The 21,546-nt window shown below is 51.1% G+C and overlaps 1 protein-coding gene and 1 long non-coding RNA gene across 11 annotated transcripts in view; one reads left to right on the top strand and one right to left on the bottom strand.

The window, feature by feature from the left end:
• The window catches only part of LOC115306702 (myelin protein zero-like protein 3), a 47,977-nt gene that overhangs the window by 457 nt on the left and 25,974 nt on the right, over nucleotides 1–21,546 (top strand). For 2 of the 9 annotated variants that reach the window (XM_029957239.1, XM_029957232.1), the window contains exon 1: nucleotides 20,365–21,025. The exons of 1 other annotated variant lie outside the window; for it this stretch is intronic. Coding sequence is in view for 2 of the 8 variants with exons in the window: in XM_029957241.1 (XP_029813101.1) it covers nucleotides 8,705–8,871; nucleotides 11,602–11,812; nucleotides 13,625–13,790; nucleotides 15,257–15,320; nucleotides 19,468–19,494 (635 nt within the window). In the remaining 6 variants the exon portion in view is untranslated. 6 more of the 9 variants (XM_029957241.1, XM_029957235.1, XM_029957236.1 and 3 more) reach the window with 6 other exon arrangements.
• On the bottom strand, nucleotides 2,244–7,456 carry LOC115306704. 2 transcript variants are annotated; one of them, XR_003915411.1, is made up of 4 exons: nucleotides 7,138–7,456; nucleotides 6,446–6,530; nucleotides 5,034–5,187; nucleotides 2,244–2,543 (listed from the first exon to the last, which is right to left on the bottom strand). It is a non-coding gene; the product is annotated as an uncharacterized LOC115306704 (long non-coding RNA). The 2 variants fall into 2 exon arrangements; XR_003915410.1 differs by having other exon boundaries at nucleotides 5,085–5,187.

Here is a 21,546-nt window from a genome sequence, read left to right as displayed (position 1 = left end):
CCTCGTTCCTGTGGCGCCGGCTGGGCTCGTGAGAACCCGGGCGGCTCCGGCCGCGGGGCCGCCGCGCTGTCGTGACGAGTCGTCCGCGGCGGCCGCGCTGTGGCTTTGCGGGCCGGCGGCCTGCCTCGAGGGGGCGGTTCGAGGGCTCGGGAGTTTGGGGACGGAAATCGTGACAGTTGTGGGCGATCGCCGGGGACTGGGCGTCCAGTGTTTATCGGTCACAGAAGGGCTGTGCTGTGCGTTCCTTACCGTAGAGACGCGTTTGTTGAGGAAAAGCACCTGCCGTCGCCTCTTAATAACATTTTTAAAATACAAGAAAGGGCGTATCATTTCTGTAAAGATTTTCATGTATCTGGGGCGCCCGGGTGGCTCAGTCGGTTAAGCATCCGACTTCTGCTCAGGTCATGACCTCACCGTTCGCGGGTTCGAGCCCCGCATCGGGCTCTGTGCTGCCCGCTCGGAGCCTGGAGCTGCTTCCGGTTCTGTGTCTCCCTCTCTGCACACCCTCCCCCCCCCTTATGCTCTGGCTCTCAAAAATAAATACAATGTACAAAAAAAAATCTTAATTTTAAAAAATCAGTCAACCAATAGCAGCAGCACAGTATTCACACTCTGGCTTATGCTAAGGATTTGAATAAAATTTGCTTGCGTGCAATTTTCAAACTGCATAAATTTCAGTCCAACTTAATTACCTTCATTTTAGGGTGTCATTATTTCCACCATTTGTGCGTGTGTGTCTTCTCAGGAAATCTTAATAGATCAGAGTGAATTGTTAATATCATAAAATTTCCCTGTGGTTAAGGGAATTCCTGAAGAGGGGCTTTAACATAAAGGCACCAGTTCTAAATTTTAGCACGTAAGGCCAGGAAGTTTTTATTTATTTGATGACTTATGTCCATGCTGCCAGCACACTCCCTGATTCCTCCCAGCTCCCTGTCATCACGAGTGCTAAATTATTTTGCAATATAATTTTTAGACCTACTATTATTTCTAATAATCCCAGTTTCATCTCCCCCCCCACCCCGCCAAAATATTCAAATATTGTCCTACTGAGAGAAAAAAATCTAGAAATGATGGGTGGTTTCATAAATTTGATGTCATTTCCCATAGAGAAGCACCCATCAAATATGGCAGTCCAGATGTTTCAAACTTAAAAGTTCATGACCAATATGCACATGAATTGATTTATCTTTGTCTTTTAATTTATTACATTTTTTTTAAACGTTTATTGATTTTTGAGAGACAAAGACCAGAAGCGAGCGGGGGAGGGGAAGAGAGAGAGGGAGACACAGAATCTGAAGCAGGTTCCAGGCTCTGAGCCGTCAGCACAGAGCCTGATCCGGGCCTTGAACCATTAACCATGATATGACCTGAGCTGATGCTGGATGCTTAACCGACTGAGCCACCCAGGTGCCCCTGTCATTTGTTTTTAGGGGCACCTGGAGGCTCAGTCGGTTAAGCAGCCGACTTTGGCTCAGGCCATGATCTCTTGGTTAGTGGATTTGAGCCCCCATGTGGGAACCTGCTTGAGATTCTTCCTCTCTCTGCCTCTTCCTCATGCTCTTTCACGCTCTCAAAACAAGTACGTTAAAAATTAGCTTTATTGAGATCAAATTCACATGCCATACAATTTACCCATTTAAAAGGTGCAATTGAGTGTTTTTTAGTATGTTCACAAACTTGTAATCACCACCAATTTTAGGATATTTTCATCACCCCAAAGGGAAACTACAGATGCATTAAATCACCCCCCCCATCCCTCCCCACCCCCCTGCCCTGGAGCAGACACCAATCTACTTTTTATTGCTATGATTTGCCTATTCTGGACATTTCACATAAATGGAATCACATATATGTTCCTTTGTGGCTAGTTTCTTTCACGTAGCATGTTTTCAAAGTTCACGCATTTTTTGAATCTGTTAGGCAATAGAGTTTGGTTTCACACCAGTGTTTATGCTTTTCCTCTTCGGAAATAGGACCCATTAAATAATTAGCTTGTTTGAATTCTCCAATTTATAAACATGGTCCTGTTATATCCGTTGTCAAGGACGTGGAAACGATAGTTGAGGCAGCCTGGGTTCTTACACTCCATTAGTGTGCATTTTTATGAAACAGACATTGACAGCTTTGTATTCTGGGAAATTGTGCAAAACTTGGAGTTTTGTTTTGTCATATTCTTTTCTTTCCTTCCTTGCATAAAATTACGTATGTTTAAATGCAATATTCTTGTTTTCCTCCGAGACTAAAAAATTTAGGCTTGGGATGAAAATTTCTGAATGAATGTAAAAGTAGATTAGTAAGTGTATTTTATTTTATTTTAGAGTGGAGTAGACAAATGATTTTATATCTATTGATTGTAACATACCTTTAATTTTGGCATAATATATAGAGAGAGCAACACACACACATATCATAATTGGAGAGCTTAATGAGTTTTTAGAAGCGACACACCCCCAGGTAACCAGCACCTGACTCAGGATTTAGGGTGTTGCTGGTACTCCAGAAGCCTTCCTCATGCTTTTTTCCAGGCATCAGCCCTTCTCCTGCCGAGGAAGAAGGGAGACATGTAGAGTAGTTTAGTTCATCTATGGATCTTACTTTTCTCTATATACTTAAGACCCACTTACCCAATTTTTAGATTTCAGTCAAGTGACTTTACATATTGATAACTTTGTGGTAAAATCATCCTAATGAATATGGAGTTAAGATATATTAACAAGAAATCAGTTGGTAAGTAGATTTATTAATGGTGCATTTTCTCTAATTCATTAACCAAAACTTGCCCAGAACTTGTAGTTTTTATGCTTGTTTTGCAAGAACTTTTGTTTCATAAAAAGGAAACTATGTTGGTTTGGTTCAGTTGAATATTCCTGAGCATCCACAAGGTGCTAGGTTCTGTTTTGATGAGCTCAAGGTCTATTGGAGGAGACAGACACATCAACAGATAATTTTAGAATCTGCTATTAAGTGAGAAATGTGCAAGAAACTGTGGGAGTTGGGGCGCCTGGGTGGCTCAGTCGGTTAAGCCTCCGACTTCGGCTCAGGTCATGATCTCATATTCGTGGGTTGGAGCCCCGTGTTGGGCTCTGTGCTGATAGCTCAGAGCCTGGAGCTGCTTCAGATTCTGTGTCTCCCTCTCTCTCTGCCCCTCCCCACTCATGCTCTGTCTCCCTGTCTCAAAAATAAATAAAACATTAAAAAAAAAAAAAACTGTGGAGCACAGAAGATATGCTCTTAATCAGTCACGAGGGTCCAGGGAAGACTTCCTGGATGTGCCACCAAAGTTGTATCTTGAAAGAAGTTAGGGGGCGTCTGGGTGGCTCGGAGGGGTAAGCGTCCAGCTTTGGCTCAGGTCATGATCCGATGGTTCAGGAGTCTGAGCCCCGTATTGGGCTCTCTGCTGTTGGTGCGGAGCCTGCTTTGGATCCTTGGTTCCCCAACTTCTCCACCCCTCCCCTGCTGATTCTCCCTTTCTCCACCCCCCCCAATAAATAAAGAAAGAAGAAAGAGGAGGAAGAGGAGGAGGAGGAGAAGGAGATGTAGTAGTTAGAGATAGGAAGCGAGTAAAATTCCAGTCAGAGAGAGGAACATGAATAAGGCATAGAGTCATTAAATAACTTTCCAGCAAATTTTTTAGACTCACACTTTGATTGGGTTAACTTAAATCACATGTGGAGTGCGTGTGTGTGTGTGTGTGTGTGTGTGTGTGTGTGAGAGACACACAATCAGTGTGGAGAGTTGGCTGGAGGGACATTAAGGAGAGTCTGACCTAAAACTGTAACTCATATATTTCTTCTTTGCTCTAAACCAGGGCTGGCAAACTTTTGTAAAAGGCCAGAGAATAAATATTTTAGGCTTTGTGGGCCATACGTCTCTGTTGCAACTGCTCAAGTCAGCTTGAGTAGCACAAAAGCTGACCTAGACAATATATAAATGAATAGATGTGGCTGTGTTCTAATAAAACTTTATTTACAAAGAGCCATTGTATGTTAGATTTGGCCAGTGGGCTGTAGTTTGCTGACCCTAGACCAACTGTTGGTTGACATTCTCTCTTGGCTGCCTCAAAGGCACATTACACTTCTCCAAAATCGGCCAATGCTCGTCCCTTCCCTTCTCTGGTCTGTCCTGTATCAGTGAGTCGCATCACCAACTCAGACACCTGGGCGTCTTCTTGACCCCTCTGTTTCCCTAACGTTCCACATCCAGTCTACCACCAGTTCTTACTGATTTGCTTTGTAAGTATTGTCTTTCTAGGTCTTTCCATGTCCACTACCACCAACTAGTTCAAGCTTCTTTATTTCTCACCTGACTATATTTACTCTTGACTCCTCTTAAGTGTCTTCCCCAACGGGATCTTTTAGAAATGAAAAGTTCATCATGTCTTTTCTCACTCAGTCCCACATGTAAGTATTTTCCATGGCTTCCCACTAATCTAAGAATAAGGATCCAAATCCTTAAGGTTCTGCATGATCTGCCTATCACCTAGCCACATCTTTCTTTCTCTCATGCTGATTGTGTTGGAGCCATACTGCCTTCCTTTGGGTTCCTTGGCTGGCTGTGCTCCTACTGGGCACAGGACCTTTGCATAGGCTGTAGTCCCTGCCTGGAATGCTGTCCCTCTCCTCACTTTGTCACCCTTCCTTCAGAGCTCATCCCCGTCCTTCAGGGAAGTTTTCATTGACCGCTCCCTGCTCCCTGCTCCCTACTCCCTACTCTACTAGGTGCATTTCTGCTGCTCTCTTGGTCTTTGCTTCATAGCACTTACCAGGCTTTGTAATTATACACTTGTCTTTATGATTAATTTGATTGATATGTTGAACTTCTGCCATATGTTAAGCTCCAAAATAGGGAGTGTATTTATTTTGCTCACATTAAATTCCAGGCTCAGAGGGTGGCACAAAGTGGATCCTTGATAACTACATGTTTGAAGAAGGAGTGAATGAATAAGAGTATTGTTAAGAAGGCCTTGGGCTAGGAGCGAGCAGTCCCTGCGTCAGAGAGATCCAATAGAGTCAGGAGAGAAAGGTACCTACGGGAGGTTTCATCCCTGGGATTTTCCAGTTTTAGGACATGATGCTCTTTACCAGAAATGGTAGTGGAGCCTGGGTTGTGCTCTCCGGGTCCAGACGTGAATGGGAAGGGAGGAGATGGAGGTGCCAGGTGCACACTGCTCTTTCCCAAACTTGACTTAGGAAAGAAAAAGAGGGCAGTCGTTGGTGACGGGTAGTATTATGGGGTTAAGGAAAGATCATTATTATTCCGTTTTATTGTTATTTGTTTATCTGTTTATCAGGACGGGAGAGACTTGTGGAGAGTGTGAGGGAGGAGGGGGCCCCTCTGGAAGGGCAGAGGTTGAAGACAGTAGTGATGGTTTTTCCGCTGAAGCCGGGCTGCGGGGGGAGAGATCCAGGGCAGGACCACAGGGGAGGGCCTCTCCTAGGAAGAGGGATAGTGCGGGGCCGCGTAGATTCAGGAAGGTGCCTGGCTGGGGAGGTTGTATAGCCTCATGTTTCTGGAAGAGGTAAGAGGAGGAGGTTTCTTCTGAGGATGAGGGGTGTGGAGCTTGCAGAGGACGGTGAGAATGGCAGCGGTTTGGGGGGACCCGGAGCGGGGCCGGCCACGCTGCTTACGGGGTCCCCGTGCTTCGGGACGGGCGCAGCCGCGGGCAGAGCCCACGGACTTCGTGTGTGCAGTCGTGTGGCTTTTCTCCTTTCCTGCACACCAGCCGCAGCCTAGGAGGTCAGGCAGGGCTGAGCTTTCCCCGAAGGGGCGCACTGGAAGCAGAGGAGCGTAGAGGGCGGAGGAGTGTTGGAAATAGTGTAAAAAGGCGGAGAGGGGAGAATGCGTGAGTGCGAGCACATTCTGTTCCTCTGTTGGGATTTTTGGTGACCCGTCTGCCTCTTTCTCTCAGTCCGTGTCTGCTCCCTCCCCTCTGAATTTTTGCCTTCAAGGTGCTTGCATTTAACATGGGAAATAGTCTTTAAACGTTGAGGGCCATCACAAGTATATGTACCCGAGGAACGTTATGTAGTGTATGTTGTGAGCAGTCAGCTGCACCAGTGAACTTGGGAAGGCATTGCGGAGGGGGCTGCTTTTTGAGCAGGGGGTGTTGTGTGAGCACCGCGGGTGTGTGTGGAGGGAACAGGCGGGATTGGCAGGACCGGGACGAGCCTTCCAGACAGAGCCGTGTTCGAAGAGAGGCACAGGGGTGTGAAAGCACGTGGTAAATCTGGGAAATGGTAGGCAGTCTGAGCACGGGGAGCGGGGCGGATGGAGGGTAAGTGGGCCGAGTAGCCAGCTTAGCCACTGTTTGGATTGTATTCTACAGCTCAAGAAGGAATTAGTGGAAGTTTTTGAATGTTTGTGGTGTTCATTTTAATAGTAACAACCAACGTTTATTGAAAGATTCTACTTCAGATGCTACACTAGGCAGTTTTCGTGTTACCTTGTTTAATCTTCTTAGAGCCTTGCAGTGATCCAAGGAAGTAGGTCTTGTCCTTCTTCCCATTTACCAAGTGAGGAAGTTGAAGCTAGAACAGGTTAGGTAACTGATCAAAATCTTACAGCTGGAAAGTAGTTGGGCTAGAACTGACGTCCAGGCAGGTCTGTCTAATTCTAAATCCATGCTTTTAAATCTCCCGACTGTAATTCATTTTAGGATAAAGGAGTAGTATGAGGGGAGTGTAGCTTATCCGTCCATTTCCAGCCCCCAGTTAAAAAAATTTTTTTTACATTTATTTATGTTTCAGAGACAGAGAGAGACAGCATGAGTTGGGGAGGGGCAGAGAGAGAGGGAGACACAGAATCCGAAGCAGGCTCCAGGCTCCAAACTGTCAGCACAGAGCCCAACACAGGGCTCCAACCCAAGAACCATGAGATCATGACCTGAGCTGAAGTTGGACGCTCAACCGACTGAGCCACCCAGGCACCCCAGCCCCCCCAGCTCCCAGTTTTTAGAGCTGGTTCCTGAGTAATGAGTAAGGTGGATTGAGAGGGAGGGCTAAGGAGAGAGTAGGGGCTGAGGGATGAAGCCTTTCCAGGCAGAGGAACAGCGTTGGCGAAGTCATAGATGGATCGACAGATTTAGCGTGGCTAAGCCAGAGGGGCTGCTACGGAGGAAACTGAAATAATCCTCACCTTTGCGATGGGTCAGATCTTATTCCCCCGAGTGGCGAGCTCAGGCTTGGTCTCCTCCTTTTAAGAGGAATGCGAACAGACTAGATGGTTTGGAGAGGAGCAAGAAGAACCGACTCGAAGCAGACAGAGGTGAGGGCGTCGCTGACTCACAGCTGTGCCCACGGCAGGCGGGGCCGAGAGCGGAGGCAGACCGGAGAGGCGGCCACGCCAGGCCCTGAGCGCTGGCTCAGGGCTCGGTGGCCTTTCCGGTGTCACACCTGTTTTAGCTCACTTATTCCTCACAGTGACCTTCTGAGGTAAGTGCTGCTCCTGCAGCCCCACCAGGGTGAGAAACGGAAGAGGGAAGTAACTCGCCGAGACCACAGAGCCAGCAAATCATAGTGCCGGGCGCATCCTGCCCCCCCCCCAGAGCGACTGCTGCTTCGCAGGACGGAGTGTGGGCTTGCACTCTTCTGGAACCTTCCTGCGCCCTTCACCTGGGGCCTGCCAGAAGAAACGTGGCTTGTTGCAGTGTGGGAGGAAGCAGTAAAAACAAAGTGCGGTGATTTCCTAAAGAGAGGCTCCTGGCGGAAGAGAAATTCCTCCTCCGAGTTCCCTGAACGCAGAGGGGATTGGTCAGAAGAAAGCGGGAGCTCTTTCTGGGGGAACTGGGAGGCCAAAGCTGGATATCTGAGCCAGTTTGGAAGGAGTTCAATCTCTACAGAGTTTAGAAAGGATTTCTCATTTTTACATTTAAAAATCTTTGTTTTTAATGTTTATTCATTTTTGAGAGACAGAGCATGAGCCGGAGAGGGGCAGAGAGAGAGGGAGACACAGAATCGGAAGCAGCTCCAGGCTCCGAGCTGTCAGCACAGAGCCCAACGCGGGGCTTGAACTCAGACTGTGAGATCATGACCTGAAGCTGAAGTCTGATGCTTACCCGACTGAGCCACCAAGGCGCCCCTTTATTTTTACATTTCAGAATGCATTGCTTTGTTCCGTTTTCTTCCCCGTGGTTTATGGTTATTGGATGTGGGATTCATTAGCCAGAGGCAAGAATACAATACAGCCAGATGGAGCCTTGGGGCAGCTTTCTGAAATTCTTTGGAAGAATGTATTCTGGTTTCCTGTTCTCATTTTGCAGGTGGTGGAGACAGCGGTGGCTTCGGGTTACAGCCGCGCTGTGCTTGGGGACGAGGCCCTTCCGTCCCAACAGTTGCCAGGGTGCCAGGCGGGGGCGCGTGCTGCCGGAAGCGGGGGGTGTGGAGTGGGGGGCATGGCCTTTCGGCCGCTGTGGCCAGACCCCTTGTTCGTGCTTCCTTTGACCGCAGTCTGTCTTTGGAAGGACGCTGGTGCGGTCAGGTTTTAGATTCTTGCCCAGGCATTCATGTGACTGAATATTGTCAACCGACGAAAACACTCTCCTTGATCAGTGCCGGTGTCTGCTCCTTGTCCTTCGGGCCCGCCCGACCGGGTGTTTACTACTCTGAGAGCCCCAAACGTGGCGGTGTCCCCGCTCTGTCCCCTCACACCTGTCTACCCCGCCCGGCCGCGGGCCTTTCACACGAGTGGGCTTTGTTCCCATCAGGCGTCCACGTCGCCCTTGCCCTGGAGATTAAAGCGGATGCACATGTCCGGGGTTATGTTGGGGAGAAGATCAAGTTGAGATGCACCTTCAGGTCGACCTCGTCTGTCACTGACAAACTCACCATAGACTGGACCTACCGACCCCCCAGCAGCAGCCGTACGGAATCCGTGAGTGTTTCCTCTTCCGGAGGAAGGTTCCGGAAGTCCTCTGTGGCCAGCCCCGCTGGAGTCCCTCTACTCCAAGTCCCAGGCCCGCCTCAGGCCTTCTCCTCTCAGGGTCCAAGACAAGCTTCTGTCCAGCGTGGCCTGCATTTGGCCCTGCGGGCTTCTTGCTCTTCAACGGCCGAATTTGTAAATACGCTGTAGGTGGGAAAAAAATTGCCAGAAACTCAGGAAATGTGGTTTGCTTTCGGTTCCCCTTGTTTCTTTTTGCATGTTTTCCTGGCTTATTTTCCGATTCCAAGTACTACAGCGAGTGCGCCAGGCTGCGCCCCCCACAGACGCCCGCTCTCGGGAAGCTGCCCGCGTCCTGCGGCGCGGGGTTGTCCGGCGGCGTGTCTGCTCGCACGTCTGCGCGCTGAGGGTTTGTCTCTGCACCACCTCCTGGCGTGTAAACGTCTGCGCTGATTTATACAGTCCCCTCCAGAGGACATGGTGGCATCCCGCATTGGCGACAGGTGCCCTTGGCGACAGATGGCCTGCAGTGCTAGAGGCAGGGTACTTTATACACACACATAAAACCCGGAGATGGCCCAGAGCCCATTGTTGACGTCTAACTGGAGATTGCCGTGCTATAAAAAACCCTTTCTCTTGACGCTTCCGGCCAGCACCCTCGTTCAGGAGAGATGCTGTCAAGAAGGCGGGCGGCACAGCTGCATTTTCGGAAGTTTCCTTGGTTCTTTGTCCTGTTTCCTTCCCTGGGAAACGTTCCCTTTGGTTGTAACATATGAGCCGTGGGCTTTGTTGTCGGGCCATTACCGAGCGCCCCAGAGCTCAGAGCCAGGGCGGGGCGCGGGGAGGGAAGCGAGGCTCTGTTCCTGGCCCCTCTTCCTTTACACTTAACATCCTTCATTTTAGTTTTGAGTCGTCGGAAAGCTGTAGCTGGCCTGATTCGGCTCTGCCTCCTCGGCCAAAAGTAGGACAGAGCAGGCAGCCGGGATCCTCTGGGTCAGGAGCCTTGTGTGCCCACAGCGGCTCTCATATGGTGCTGATTTCTGTGAGGCTGATTAGAAAGTCAACAACCTCACCCGAACTGGAATTGGTGGACCTTTATTTATTTGTTAAAAAAATTTTTTAGTGTTGATTTATTTATCTGAGAGAAACAAAGTGTGAGTGGCGGCAGGCTCTGAGCTGTCAGCACAGAGCCGTATGTGGGGCTTGAACTCCTGAACTGTGAGATCGCGACTGAGCCACCCAGGTGCTCCCACCCCCACCCCTGAATCAGTGGGCTTTTAACGTTACGTGATGTCGCGGTCCAGGTCAAGTCGGTCAGGATTCTGTCTGACTAATCGGTTAGCAAGGATGAGAGTGTGGCTGATTTAACTTGGAACTTACAGGTTGGGCGAGTCTTAAAGGTACACAGCAGCTTGGTTCTGCAGGAGTTTCAGCCCCTTTAACAGAGACGCTGATAGTCAGCGGTGGGCGTCCTTGACCTCCCTCCAAAGAGTCACGATCAACCCCTGAGCCCGCCTGGTGCTCCCTACCTCGCTCCTATCTCGTCACGCTCGTCACGCTCATCCCCCACCGCATCACTTCTTCCTGGCGCTACTTCCCAGTGGACTGTAAAACTCGTGAGAGTAGGGACTCTGCCCGGCCGGCTCGCGCGCTCTCTGCCCAGCCCAGTGCCCAGCCCACAGTCGGGGTGGTGCAGATATTTGTTGAATGAACCCCTGAACAAATGAATGGAGAGGTGATTCAGCATCTTCTAAATTGGGCAATTTGGTGGTTGTACGTGGGAAGGTGCCAAGTAAACAAAGGAACAGGAAAGCCTGAGCCTTGCGCGAGAGAGGAGGATCATATTGTGTTGTAGCACCTTCCTGGACCACTGACGAGGTGCTTTTGGTGACAAAGGGTTGATCACTGATCTGAAGCAACAGCGTTTCGATTCAACGAACCTTCGCTGAGTCCCGATCACGTATGTGACTTGGGGTTGCTTTGGGTTAATCGCCAAGAGAGCTCGAGAGCCGCTTGACTGTATTACAAGAGAGTGTTTCAGGATAAACAAAACTCTTCCGTTGCCCACTTACTAGCTGTGTGCCTTTGAGTAACTCCCTTAGTTTTGGGCCTTGTTTCCCATCTATAAATTTGGAATAATTATACCTGCCCCGTGTATAGTTCGCTGTTGTCACGACACTCAAGTGAGTAAATCTGTGGGAATCATTTGCAGACCATAACGTACTGTACAAATAATTAGATGCAACTTTAGAACAGGGTTGCTCAGCTTTGGCACTACTGACATTTTGAGCTGGATAATTTCTTGTTCTGGGGGCCTGCCCGGTGCCCTGTAGGGTTTTTGTCAGTATCCCTGACCTCTACCCACGAGATGCCAGTGGCAGTCTCCCCCCTGACAACCAAAACGGTCTCCAGATATTGCCAGATGTTTCCTGGAGCCCTAAATCGCCCCCCGCGCGCTGAGAACTGCTACTTAGGACTTCCGGGAGAATCTGGAAGAGCTTCGAGAGTTTGCATTCTAGGACTGTTTGGTCAGGCCTTTTCCTGATAAGTTGTATTAACTTGTCTTTCAGCCTATAGGATGGAGGTGAACAAAACATTAAAAAAAAAAAGCCCAACCTAGAAGACCCGCTATGCATTTCTATTTCATTTTGGATTGACTCAGCTTTACATTTTCAGTGCAGTTTGCAAATTAACTTTCTTTCCTTCCGGCGTTTGCTTTCTTAGATTTTTCATTACCAGTCCTTCCAGTACCCGACCACGGCGGGCACGTTTCGGGATCGGATTTCCTGGGTCGGAGACGTGTACAGGGGTGATGCCTCCATAAGCATCAGCAGCCCTACCCTCAAGGACAATGGGACCTTCAGCTGTGCTGTGAAGAACCCCCCGGACGTGCACCATAACATTCCCGTGACGGAGCTGACGGTCACAGAGAGGGGTAAGCTGCTTGCCCCCGACCTCCTGCAGGGCTCCGTGCCGTCACTTGCGGGGATGGTCAGGGACGAGCAAGACTACCTGTCTTTGTGAGCCAGTGGGCCAGTGGGCCATCCTGCCGTCCTGAATCCTCTATTAGGACGCGTTTCTTAATCTTTACTTTGCAAGCTCAAGTCGTCATTCTAATGGTGTTCTACCTTCCTGGAGAATCTGCTAGTTTATGTTACCTTCAGGTGACTGGGGGGCCTGTGCAAACCCCTCCGTGAGGGGAGGCTTGTTGCCTGTGGGAAAGAAGTCATTTGATTTCCCTCGTCTGTTCGGACCCTCAGCTGTGAGGCTGCTCTTGCCCTGTGGCCACGGGGGCAGCGCGCCTTTTATGTTGCAAAGGACAGCAGTTTCCTCTTAGCACGAAGCCCAGGGAAAGTAGGTTAAGGACTGGCCTTTTTTTTTTTGACATTGTTCCCTGGTGGCTCCTGAGCGGTCATGCTAATCCTCAGTTGGACTGGACCCAAAGATCTGGAGATACGAGACTGAACTGTGGTTCCTTACAGATGGCGTCTGTCATTCCATAGGTCTGCTCAGGTCTGTCTGTCCGTCTTTTTCTCCTTCCTCCTTTCTCCCCTCCTTTCCCTTCTTCCTCTCTTTCTTTTTTCTACTTTCTATAACAAAGAAAAACTTTTTAACATTTATTCATTTTTGAGAGACAGAGAGAGTCAGAGAACAAGCTGGGGAGGGGCAGAGCCAGAGGGAGACAGAATCCAAAGCAGGCCCCAGGCTCCGAGCTGCCAGCCCAGAACCCTGCACGGGACTTGAACTCATGAACTGTGAGATCGTGACCTGAGCCAAAGTCTGGCTAAGGAACTGAGCCACCCAGGCACCCCTCTTCTTTCTTTCTTAAGATGGTAACTCAAGGTTTCAAAGATCCAGGCCCGCTCATGCAGGTGGCTGGAGTGGAAAGTAGTATGTGTTTTCGTAAGATAGTTTGGTAGCATGAGTCTGTGTACCCCGATCCAGTAATACCATTTACAATAGTGGCACGCCCCGGGGGGCTCAGTTGGTTGAGCATCCAGCTTCGGCTCAGGTCATGATCTCTCGGTTCTTGTGTTCGAGCCCCGCATTGGGCTCTGTGCCGTCATCATAAAGTAACTTGTAGATTCAAGGAATTGGAAACAACTTGAATGTCTAGCATCACAATACTGGTTCAACAAATCCCTCATTGTGCTGAAATGCTATGCAGCCGTTAAAAAAATAACACCTTGAAGCAATTTTTAATGGCACAGGAAATTATATATTACATAAGGAGGGGACTAGAAAGTCTGTAAAATATCCATACTTTTAAAAATATGCACCCGCCCCATCTCCAGACCCACACCCACATCCTCCAGGAAAGAACACTGAACGGGTAGATACCACTGTATGAATCCTAGGGACTGGAATTATGGGTACGTTTTTGCTCTTTTTGTACCTCTGAGTACTTTCTGCCCCTTCTACCATGAATTTATTCCTGTAGTAATCAGAAGAAACACAAGCTGGGGGCTCAGTCAGTTAAGCGTCTGACTTCAACTCAGGTCATGATCTCATGTTCGTGGGTTCGAGCCCTGTGTCATTCTCTGTGCTGACAGCTCGGAGCCTGGAGCTGCTTCAGATTCTGTGTCTCCCTCTCTCTGTGCCCCTCCCCTGCTCAAGCTCTGTCTGTCTGTCACTCTCTCTCTCTTTCAAAAATAAACATAAAAAAAGAAACACAAGAGGAAAAGTAAAACCGTTCTCATGTCAGAGGAGCCCCTTGCAGCCCTGCTCTCTCACCTCCCCCCTGCAGGGCTCGGCACCATGCTGTCCTCGGTGGCCCTCCTCTCCATCCTGGTCTTCCTCCCTTCCGCCGTGGTGGTGGCCCTGCTGCTCGTGCGGATGGGCAGGAAGGCGGCTGGGCTGAAGAGGAGGAGCAAGTCTGGCTACAAGAAGTCGTCCATTGAGGTTTCAGATGAGTAAGTCCGGCTGGAGTCCTGAGCAGGCAGCCCCTTTCTGCTTCGGAGCCTCGCTCTGCGGGCCCTGAGCCCGGGGCTGTGCTGTTTCCCAGGCCGCGCTCAGTCCTGCTGAGGCGTGCTTACCAGGGGAAGGGTGGAAGCGAACAGGGCGGGTGCTAATTTGGAGAGGGAGGCGGCGGGCGCACAGCAGGGCCCTGCTCTCTGCCTAGGGAACCAGGCCACGTGGCGCGGTGGCTCTGCTGTACGTTCCGCGGGCGATCACGTTCCCTCCAGGTTAGCGGGAATCCCGTCAGGCCTGTCCCTCCTTGTTTCGGCCCCGAGCTGACGTCCCCCGACGGAGAATGCGAGGGCCCCGAGGACGGCCTTCCGAATAGCCTTAGACGGCGACTCAATTTAAATAAGCAAGACCCGCTCCTGGTCAGCAGGTGCTCCAGGGGCTGACTGGGCAGTGGTTATCCAGTCACATTTACCAAACAGCACGTTGGCAGTGAGCCGGCCGGATCCAGTATTTTTGCTAAGACTACATCTCACCAAAAAAGGGTGACAAAGTCTGCGTAAAAACCCTGGTGATTTTCCGTTGTCGATGTTGAGGGTTCCTGACCGTGGGAGGCGAAGGCTTACCCGGGGAGGGTCTAAATATCTTCTCTGTGTGCATGTGTGTGTGCGCGTGTGCGTGCGGTGCGTGTGCGCGGTCACGTTCATGTGTGTGCATGTATTTCCCGGGAGAGACAGTGGCCCTTCCAAGGAATCCATGGCCCCCAGAAAGGTGATGAGCTCTTGGTAGAAATACTCAAGTGTCCATTTCGAAGCACAGTGTAACAAGACTCCCCCTTAGGTCACACCGTTTCCTGACGTCTCCTCTCGTTCGCCCCATGCGCCCCGCTGCACTGAGCTTATTTCTTCTCTAAATACGCTGTGTGCCCTCAGGTCTTTTCCCCACACGCTCTTCTCTCACTTGGAATCAGTCCCCTCCCTCCCTCCCGGGTCGGCTGGAAAACTCCCTTGTCCTCCGAGACCCAGGGAGGCGCCTCCGCTGAGGCTCCGGGAGTCCTCCCGGCAGAGCGGCCACTGCCTCCCCTTTGCTGCCGTGGTAGTTTGACCTTAAGGTTATTTAAACATTTTGTTACATTGTGTCATCAAGGACTTACTGAGTTTCAACAGGGTTCTCACACCCATGAGCAATTCAAGGGGCAGCGTTTTACTCACGCCTGTGGCCCCCGCTCGGCGCGGACGTGGTGGGGGCGCAGGGCGGTTTGGAATGAGGGTTAGGGCCGCCTCCCGTCTGCGGGGCACGTCCTGTGTGCCAGGCGCTGTGTTTGCCACGGGGCTGTTTTCACCCCAAGCTTGAGTAGCCCACCTCGTCACCCTGCTGGGGAGCGGCAGAGCTGGAATGTAACACGAGGCCTGCCTGACTTACTGCCCTCCCGGGACAGTCACTGCTCAGATTTGTGTGTCCTTCTTCTCAGCACTGACCAGGAGGAGGCGGATGACTGCGTGACAAGACTGTGTGTCCGGTGCGCCGAGTGCCTGGTAAGCCCGCGCCGTTTCTGTTCGCTGCTCACGCTCTGCTTCCCCGCGGCGGCCCCCCTGCCCTCAGGGGCGGCGGAGGCACTCGGGTAGATTTGACGCCAGGCCTTCCCCCGAGTCAGTTAGGTCTCAGGGGACCCTTCCTGATTCTTTTTTTTTTTTTTCTTAAGTAGGCTCCACGCCCAGTGCAGAGTCCAACATGGGGCTTGAACTCACAACCCTGAGATCAATACCTGAACTGAGATCAAGAGTTGGATGCTTAATCGACTGAGCCGCCCAGGCGCCCCGACGCCTACCGATTCTCACCGTTACTTTGTTTTCTGCCTCATGGGCACAGAGTGGTGTCCCCAGGTTAGGAAGGGACCCTGTGGAGCAGTATCTGCCCCTCACAGCAAGCACCCCGTAAGAGGCGTGCCCGAAGCCACAGGCTGTCCCAGCAGATTTTGCCTGGTTGGACTCAGAGTCCTGAATAGGACTTCCCTGCGGTGTCAGTTTTTCCCCAGGGAGTCAGCGTGACCTGACCTTTCAGGTGACTTGTGACTTCATCAGTAAGAAATACGTGTTGGAAGGCCCGGGTTTTGATTTAAATTTCAAAAGGCTGTCATTCCTCCCCTTTAAGCTCTTGCTGTGATTGGTAGGCTCACGGGGCTGTCGCAGGGACCTAGGGGGAAAGACCCTCTGCTGTGGTGCAGTTGGAAACAGGTCAGAAGCAACTTATGATCTAACATGAAACATACCTGTCATTGCCGGCTCTAAACTTGCGTTCTCTCTGTGCTCATCGCCAGGCTCCGCCCTTGGCCAGGTGACCGCAGCCCAGCCGGCCTTTTGTTTCTCTTGTTCTCAAACTTGAGTGCAATAGGTAAGACAAGGGGCGGGTTGACGGTGCTGCTGAAGAGAATCTAACAATAGCCCTTTGGGGTTTGAGTACTTCGGTAACACTAAATACCCACCTTTCAGATATTAATCCACTCAGCGGTTGTTTACTGAGCACCTGATGCGTGCCCGATAGGATCCTGGGCACCTAGGAAACACGAGTGAACACCACCGACAGAGGTTCTGCCCTCGGATAACTTAGATTCTTTTCCACACCCGGAAGACTCTCCTTCGGGGCACCTGGCCGGCTCAGTTCGTGGAGCGTGTGACTCTTGCTCTCGGGTTGTGATTTCAAGCCCCACGTTGGGCATAGAGATTACTTACAAAAAGAAAAAACTCCAAGACACAATTGGAATGTCACCTTCTCTTAAATTGGGGTGCAAACATAACTAAGTCTTTTAAAAATAAGTGATGCATATGGCATATCAGACGGTCCTCAATGCTGTAGAGAAGAGTAAAATAGGAAGGGACACGGGACCCCTGGAAGGCGGTAGGACATTACGTAGGGTGGCCGGGGACCCCCTCACCGAAAGGCTATTTGAGCAGCACCTAAAAGGAGCAGCAAGGAAGTCTTGTAGCTGTTGTGGAGGAGCGTTCCGGGCTGAGGAAGTGTGGGTGCCAAGGCTCTGGGGGGGGGGGTGTGATTGGCATGTTCCAGAAATAGCCAGGATGCCAGTGTGGCAGGAATGAAGCAAGCGAGGTGAAGAATCGCACGTATTGATACAGAGAGATGATGCTGAATCTTACAGAACACTGTGTTTATTCCTAATGGAACGGAACGCGCTGGAGGTTTTTAAGAAGTGAAGCCCCACGGACGGATGTGTGTTTACGAAGGGGCGTCCTGGGTTCTGGGTCGAGAGCAGGAAGGGCAAGGTCGGGGACCCTGCGGCCCGAGAGCGGGGGGAAGACACCTCAGCCATGACGCAGGCGGTAGAGGACAGTGCGGTTGGAGCGGGGTGTGAGGTGCGGTTCACTCCGGCTGGGGTCCGAGGGGAGGCCGCAGGACCGACGGAAGGGTTCGTGTTGGTGTGGAAGGTCGGGGGATTCCACGGCGCTGGACTTCAGTAACTGGTGGGCTAGACAGAAAAGGTAGACCAGACGTAGACGGGAGCCTGGATCTCTCCGAGGTTCGTGGACTGGGCGGGGAGGAAGCGCGGGAAAGGAGGCCGAGAAGGGATGTGCAGTGAGCTGGGGGGGAGCCGGGAGCCTCTGCTCTCTGGGAGCCGAGTGAAGATTGTGTTTCAAGGAAAAGAAAACCAGGGGCGCCCGGGGGGGGGGGGGGCCCAGTTGGGTGAGCGTCCGGCTACGGCTCAGGTCATGATCTCATATTCGTGGGTTCGAGCCCCGCGTCGGGCGCTGTGCTGACAGCTCGGAGCCTGGAGCTGCTTCACATTCTGTCTCTCCCTCTCTCTATGCCCCTCCCCTGCTCATGCTCTGTTTCTCTGTCTCAATAATAAATAAAAACATTTAAAAATTTAAAAAAAAAAGGAAAAGAAGGCGACTGGCTGCATCCGTTGCTGCTGAGTCAGGTCAGGTAACATGCGAGCTGAGGACTGATCGCTGGCTGATGGTGGCACGGAGGTCACTGGGGACCTGGGCGAAAGCCGCTTCCTGGGGCGAGCGGGGAGGAGAGCCCAGTGGGGGTAAGGCCCAGAAAGAACACGACGAGAGCCGCTGGCAGTAGTGGGTGTGAACGGCTCGTGCGGGGAGTGTGGCTGTGAGCAGACGTGGAGAACCAGGGCAGCAGTAGGAGGAAGAAGGTGGCAGGGGCACCGCTCTGCTTAGGATGAGAAAAGTCAGGGCGCCTGGGGACTCGGTTGGTTGAGCCTTTGGCTTCGGCTCAGGTCATGATCTCACAGTCTGTGGGTTCGAGCCCTGCATCGGGCTGTGCTGACAGCTCAGAGCCTGGAGCCTGCTTCTGATTCTGTGACTCCCTCTCTCTCTGCCCCTCCCCTGCTCATGCTCTGTCTCTCTCTCTCTCTCTCTCTCAAAAATAAATTAAAACATTAAAAAAAAGATGAGAAATTCTAGCGCATTTGTATGCTGATGGGAACGATTCAGTAGAAAAGGAAAAACTGACGCTGCGGGCGAGAGAACGGTTTGCTGGGCGGCTCCAGCATGTGGTGTGTGAGCGGGGACGTGGGCCTTAAATGAAGGCAGGGAGAGGGGGCCGTGAGAACAGTGAGGACGGCCTGGGCGGTGGGGGGGCTTGCGCAGCGTCCCTGCTGACCGCTCTCGCCTCTCCCAGCCCGGGGGAAAGCAAGGTCGTCTGCTGAGAACAGTGAGGAGGGGAAGGTGTGCAACAGGAATCCCGGAGAACAGGACGGATGGCCTAGAGAAAGGCGTCTGCCGGTGGTTCTAATGAGGTTAGAGGTATGACTCCCGATTTAAATAATAAGAGTGAGGGCCGCCCGGTGGTTCAGTTGGCTGAGCGTCCGGCTTCGGCTCAGGTCGTGATCAGGTCTGTGACTCTGAGCCCCGTCGGGCTCCGTGCTGACAGCTCAGAGCCTGGAGCTGCTCCAGATTCTGTGTGTGCCTCTCTCTGCCCCTCCCCTACTCACACTCTGTCTCTCTTTCTCAAAAATAAATAAACATTAAAAATATATATTAAAAAAAATAAATAATAGGGGCGCCTGGGTGGCTCAAATCAGTTAAGCGTCTGACTTTGGCTCAGGTCATGACTCACGGTTTGTGGGTTTGAGCCCCACATCGGGTTCTGTGGCTGGAGCCTGCTTTGAATTCTGTGTCTTCCTCTCTCTGTCCCTCCCCTGGTCAGGTGCTCTCTCTCTCTCTCTCTAAAAAATAAACAAACATTAAAAAATAAATAGGCAAATAAATAATAAGAGTAAAAACAAGAATAACGGCACCAGGAGCTAATCCTGAACGAGCCCTTGGGTGTGCAGGTGCGGGCTGCGTGGTCCCCATGCCTTGTCTCCGCCACTTCTAGCCTTTCCCTGAGGTGGCAGTGTTTTTATTACCCCCATTTTGCAAATAAGGAAACTGAGGCTGAGGGACGTTTCGTGCTTTACTCGCGGTCACGCAGCCAGCAGGGGGCGTGGCTGGCACTGGGGCTCCGGAAACCGAAGGGCCGACCTGTGATGCGTCGCGGGGATGCCGCTGCGGAGTCCCTGCCACGTCCCGGTTAACGGTTAACGCCGCCCGCGCGGAGGGCACCGCGGGGTCCTGGGCTTCGTCTGAGCCCCGCCCTCCCTCCCTGGGCCGGTGCCCCAGGCGCCCGGCTTCGCACCAACCCGCCCCTGCCTTTGTTTCCCTCCAGGACTCGGACTACGAGGAGACGTACTGACAAGGCCTTCACGCCGTGAGAGTCACCTAATGGGAAACGTCCGCTCCGTCGGCAGAGAGCGGAGCTCGGGTCGCTGTGCCGCGGCGCGTTCTGGAAGCCGGCCGGAGAGGCGGCAGGGACCGCGTATTTATTGAAGAACTGTTCTTTTTATATTTATGAACCGTGCGAGAACTCTCAGAAGAAACTCCTCACTACCCCTTTTCATAACGTGTGCTGTCGTGGGATGAAGGAATTCTCTTCCTGAATAGAAAGAAACTTTGTTTTGCTTTTGCTCTTGAACGTGTTCCCTGCTTTCTTCCAGTTACTTAAGGGAAAGTCCTGACTGTTGGCCGCACCGTCGCGGCCAAAATACTTTTAAGAAACGAGATGGAGCTGTAACGTCCGATGTCCTAGCAGACGAGGTGTTTGTTTGGGATAAGTTCTTTGCGTTTTCTCCACGACGGCTTTCCGCCGCGGAGCAGCATACGGCGTATACTCATTGGTGTAGTGACGCCATCGGCTGCGTTCCGGTGACTTGGAACTCTAATTTCCGTAGAGTTGGTAGGGCCCGGACCCATGGTTTGCTCTGACTGGGTTTGAAAGTATTCACGTGTCATCAGTGTACAGTTACGGGACGGAACAGTGACAGGGAGGGATCCCTTTCTTTTGTGTTTCGAAAAATTTTTGCGGGGAATGTATAGAATATTTTGTCAGTTATTTGCAAGAAAATAATCTCTTTTTAACAAATGCCACTCCAGAGTTCAAATGTTGGATTTACTTTCATGAGGCTTATGTTCATCGGAAGTCATCTCTTCACCTGTGTTATTCTTCAGAACTCTTTTGAGTTCTAAAATACGCCAAACGGGAGTGAGCCTAGGTATTTGCACACTGTTTTTGCACCACATTTGACATGAGGAAGTGAGGTGGGATGTAATGCATACTTCTCGTTTCTAGTCTCTCAGTACCTTCTATCAGCTTCCTCCATTTTTCCACAGCAACCGATTTCAAATTTTCATTTACATGGAGTTTTCTAGAAGCCATTAAGAAATACGTAGGACATGTCTAGAAGGGCTGGCCACGTAGTCCTCTGTAAAAGCGATAGAGTTCACTTCTCAATTATAAGAGACAAGAAGTATCCCCTCCTCCAGTCTTTGTTTTTCTTTTTTTCCCCCCCACATTTCTTCACGAGGTGGCTCGGGAGGTTTCCGTTAACAGCATCATGCGCCACATGTGTTAACACAAAAAACCACTTTGCCAAGATTTATGTGTAAACTTTGGGGTTAATTCTGGAAGTCATCACGAAAGACTTGAAGAATTATGATCTGGGTTTGTTAATCTAGTCCACGCGTGAGGGAGGCTGGCTCGTTAATAGATGTCACGGTTCCCCCAGGCCGGGGCAGGAAGTGGAGGGGCAGAGGCTCACTGACTGTTTATTTCCCGTGGTGACGCCTCAGAGCCTCGGGCTGTTTGTCAAGCGTGCGGTTGTTTGGGGCCAGCCCGGTGAGAGACAGTCTGACACCAAAGCAGAGACACCGCATACGTGAGCAACAGGGTAAATAATTTGGGTTCTAGGAGATTTGAAGATAGAGACTGTGGGGTGGACTTTTTGTGGGTCCTCACTTCGCTGAGAAAGAGATGATGGGACAGGAACCCAGCGAAAACCACATTTCGTGAGTTGAGAACCGGTTTTGTCTGGGGCTTCTTGTAATTTCCTTGCAGGCATGTTGTGAGGATTAATCCAGTTGTCGTGTGTTTGTCACTTTAGGTAAATGGTGCTGTGGGGCTCCTCGGTCCTGTTCCTTTGTAGCCTTGATCACGATTTGATCAAGTCCCTTTCTTTGTAAGGGACTCAGCAGCCGCAGCGTCCGTGGCGGGAGAGCAGCTGATGGGTCAGTCTGCTCCGGGGTTCGCGGCGCGTCCGTCCTGAGGCCCAGGCGCGCTCTTATAGTGAGGTCTGGGTTACAGCCTTTCCTCCCCAAAAGGAGCAAAAAGCAGTGCCTTTCTTTTAAAGATGGAGGGAAGATAACGTTTTTGTTTTTAAAACTTGCTCTTTCCCTGTCTTCTAAGGGGCTC

Source organism: Suricata suricatta, chromosome 11 (assembly GCF_006229205.1).
Source record: "Suricata suricatta isolate VVHF042 chromosome 11, meerkat_22Aug2017_6uvM2_HiC, whole genome shotgun sequence".
Classification (NCBI taxonomy): domain Eukaryota; kingdom Metazoa; phylum Chordata; class Mammalia; order Carnivora; family Herpestidae; genus Suricata; species Suricata suricatta.
This window is presented reverse-complemented; position numbering and strand designations above follow the sequence as displayed.